At 41.7% G+C, this 3283-nt stretch overlaps 1 protein-coding gene across 1 annotated transcript; it reads left to right on the forward strand.

Moving 5' to 3' along the window:
- Positions 1-355: 355 nt before the first annotated feature.
- Positions 356-1042, forward strand: LOC108371786 (uncharacterized). Its single transcript, XM_017627391.1, has one exon. It carries the CDS (start codon positions 356-358, stop codon positions 1040-1042), a length of 687 nt encoding a protein of 228 aa, XP_017482880.1.
- Positions 1043-3283: the final 2241 nt, after the last annotated feature.

Below are 3283 nucleotides of genomic sequence, written 5' to 3' on the forward strand. Positions count from 1 at the left end.
ACATGGGAAAGGACATATCGAATGCAGTTCAACGATGTCTCAGCTGCCAACGATCAAAGGTCAGCAGACATATGCGATCTCCTTTGCAAGCAATCTCGTTACCATCGTGCAGATTCGAGCACATTAACGTGGACATTATCGGCCCATTACCGCCATTGAACGCATACCAGTATTGTCTGACGATCATGGACAGGTACACAGCTGGCCAAAAGCCATACCGATTAGAGACATAACTGCAGAAACAGTCGCAAAAAAACTTGTCAGCGTTTGGTTTTCACGATTTGGCATACCTGCGCGCATCACCACTGATCAAGGAAGACAATTCGAGTCCCAGCTGTTCAACGAGTTGTCACGCATGCTAGGCATAACTCACCTGCGTACAACGGCATACCATCCGCAAGCGAACGGGATCATCGAACGTTGGCACCGTTCCCTGAAAACGGCGGTAACTTGCCACGAACGAGAAGACTGGAGTTATCGCCTGCCTATAATACTCCTAGGACTTCGCACAGCATTTAAGCCCGACATCGGAACAACTGCCGCGCAACTCGTTTACGGCGCCAATCTAAGATTACCGGGACAGTTTTTTAATGGCAGCCAGAACCATCGACCACAATCGGATTTCGCTAAACAGCTCGGCGATATAATGCAGGACATACGTCCAACTCAAACCGCGAACCACGACAGTACCAAAACCTTTGTATTCAGCAAATTGGCGGACGCAACGCATGTCTTCGTGCGTAACGACAAAGTGCGGCCAGCGTTCCAACCGCCATACGACGGCCCATACTCCGTAATCTCCAGACACCCAAAGTATTTCACCGTCCAAATCAACCGCAATAGAGTAAATATATCAATAGATCGACTTATACCAGCTTTCATCGAATCACACCAATCGGATATACAATCGCCGACAATTTTAACTCAACAAAATTCAGTCCAGTTGCACATGACTTCATCATCAAGTCATAGTCCCACAGTCAATACACCAATAAATCGCCTCGGACGTAAAATAAGACTTCCCGTCCGTTTCAGAACGTAAAGTCTGGGGGAGCTCTGTGGCAACCGGACTGAACGAACGACCCGATGGTAACCCTGGCGGTTACGAAAGAACGAAACAAAAGCGCACTCAACAAGACCGACGAGTAAATTACTTTTTATCGAATCGCCGGCGAATACACACCTATTTGACCCAAATCATATTTTAAAAATATTAATTAGTTTGTTAAGCGCTTTAGCTGTAGTTTTATTGTTACAACTCAATAAAGTTAGTTTAAACACAAACTAGTGATTCACTTTATCCCCATACTATCAACAACGCTTTGAACAGTACATCTTCGAAAACTACAACTCGTTCAAATTCTCTTCGCTCTCTTAGCCCCGCTGGTGTCATCCCCGTTGTTTCTCTCTGCGCGCCTGGGCCTATCAGTGTGACTACATCAACAATAGCAACCACTAAGNTAAAAAAATAAAATTAAGGCTACTGCCGACTCTGCTTGCGTCGGTATCGGAAACATTAATGTCGGCGTGACAACATTAATGTCCGCTACTACTAAGGGACCACTCTCGTATGCTGATGCTGTCCCTAATTCTGCCTCTGCTGCTAATTCGGCTGCTGCTACTACCACTGATGATGTTAGTTATGTACATTCTCAACTAAACGCTGATGCTCTGTCACTCCCGCCGGCTGAAGCTAATTTGGAATCGCCTGCACAGTGGACACGAATGCAAACAAAAAAGTCCGAAAAGCAGACTACCACTGACGTAGTAATTAGTGTCAACAAAAGCACGGATCTCGACGTTGTCGCATCCAAAACCTGGATCCATCTGTCGTCCTTCAAATCTACTGTCAGTGCCGAAAATATCATAGCCTATGTAGCGAGAAACACCGCAATTGATAGCGGCCAAATTGCCTGCTTCCCCCTCATTAAAAAAGAAACTGATATTAACAAGCTAAGAATATTAATTTTAAGCTTGGTGTCTCAACTACGCTCCTTGGCAAGGTTCTAGATCCTGCCTGATATGGCCAGCCGACGTCAAAGTTCGACCTTTTCAATTTATTCAAAACGCTACCGGAAAAAATAAGATTGCCTAGCAACTACCTAACAAAAAAGTTTGTGAGTTTAAAGAACTAAAGATTTACTTTCAAAACATGGGCGGCATTCGGACTAAATCTGAGGCTATTCGCATTTTAAGTGCTTATTCGGAGTTTGATGTTATTATCTTTGTGGAAACGTGGCTGAGTACGGACTTTTTTGATCAAGAGTTTTTTGATGCCAAACTATATAATGTCTTTCGTAAAGACCGAGATGCAATAAAAACGGGCTGCTCGCTTGGTGGTGTGCTAATTGCGGTACAACGGAGATTACGGGCTGGTCAAGTAACTCTTTGGAATTCGGATACCATTTTGGATCAATTGTGTATCTGCCTAAGTGGATCTCCTGATTATCGCTCCTTATATCTAAATGCATCGTATATTCCGCCTAATAGCAACTACTCCATTTATAAAGCACACACAGATAATATTGTTCACTTTGTTCATAACAACTTAGCTGATAATCATCTTTGTGTATTTGGTGACTTCAACCTTCCTAACATTTCGTGGTCTGGATGTTTCTCTAACTTGGGTCTTACTCCAACCAATATTACAGCTGCGCATGAGTCGTATTGTATAGATAATATCTTAAGCCTAGATTTAACTCAAATTAATTATTTTACTAACAAGCTTAATAGAATTCTTGATCTGGTTTTCACCAGTGCGAATATTAACACCACCATTTCCCAGTGTCTTTCCCCATTCTCTCCGGCAGACAAACATCATGTCTCGTTATCACTTAAGGTGGAATTCTATGAATTCTCTGTCAGCAAGTCTGAAGAAAAAGTTACGTTCAAATATGGATGTTGTGACTTTGATAAACTAAACTCTTGCTTGCTTGAAACTGACTGGGCGAATCTGTTCTCCAGCTTAGATGTTGAAAGCTGTTATTGTACTTTTAAATATCGAGTAAACGAAATCTGTCTTAAAAATATTCCAATAAAGAAAAAAAGGGCCTACAAACTTCCGTGGTACAATTATGAACTAAAAAAACTTAAGAACCAACGAAATAAGTTTTTTAATAAGTTCAAAAAAACTAAGGTACAGTCTCATTTTTTACGGTATCAGCAACTGTTGAAAAAATTCAACTGCCTAAATAAGTTCCTTTATAGAAACTATATTTTCAGTGTAGAATCGAACATTAAATCAAATCCTAAAACTTTTTGGCACTACATTAAGTCTATCAAG

The sequence above is a fragment of the Rhagoletis zephyria genome, unplaced genomic scaffold (assembly GCF_001687245.7).
Source record: "Rhagoletis zephyria isolate East Lansing unplaced genomic scaffold, Rhagoletis_zephyria_1.1 Rzeph_scaffold_05219, whole genome shotgun sequence".
Lineage (NCBI taxonomy): Eukaryota > Metazoa > Arthropoda > Insecta > Diptera > Tephritidae > Rhagoletis > Rhagoletis zephyria.

Coding starts and splice junctions, on each gene's coding strand:
- LOC108371786 (XM_017627391.1), top strand. CDS start 356: ATGCTAGGCATAACTCACCTGCGTACAACGGCATACCATCCGCAAGCG.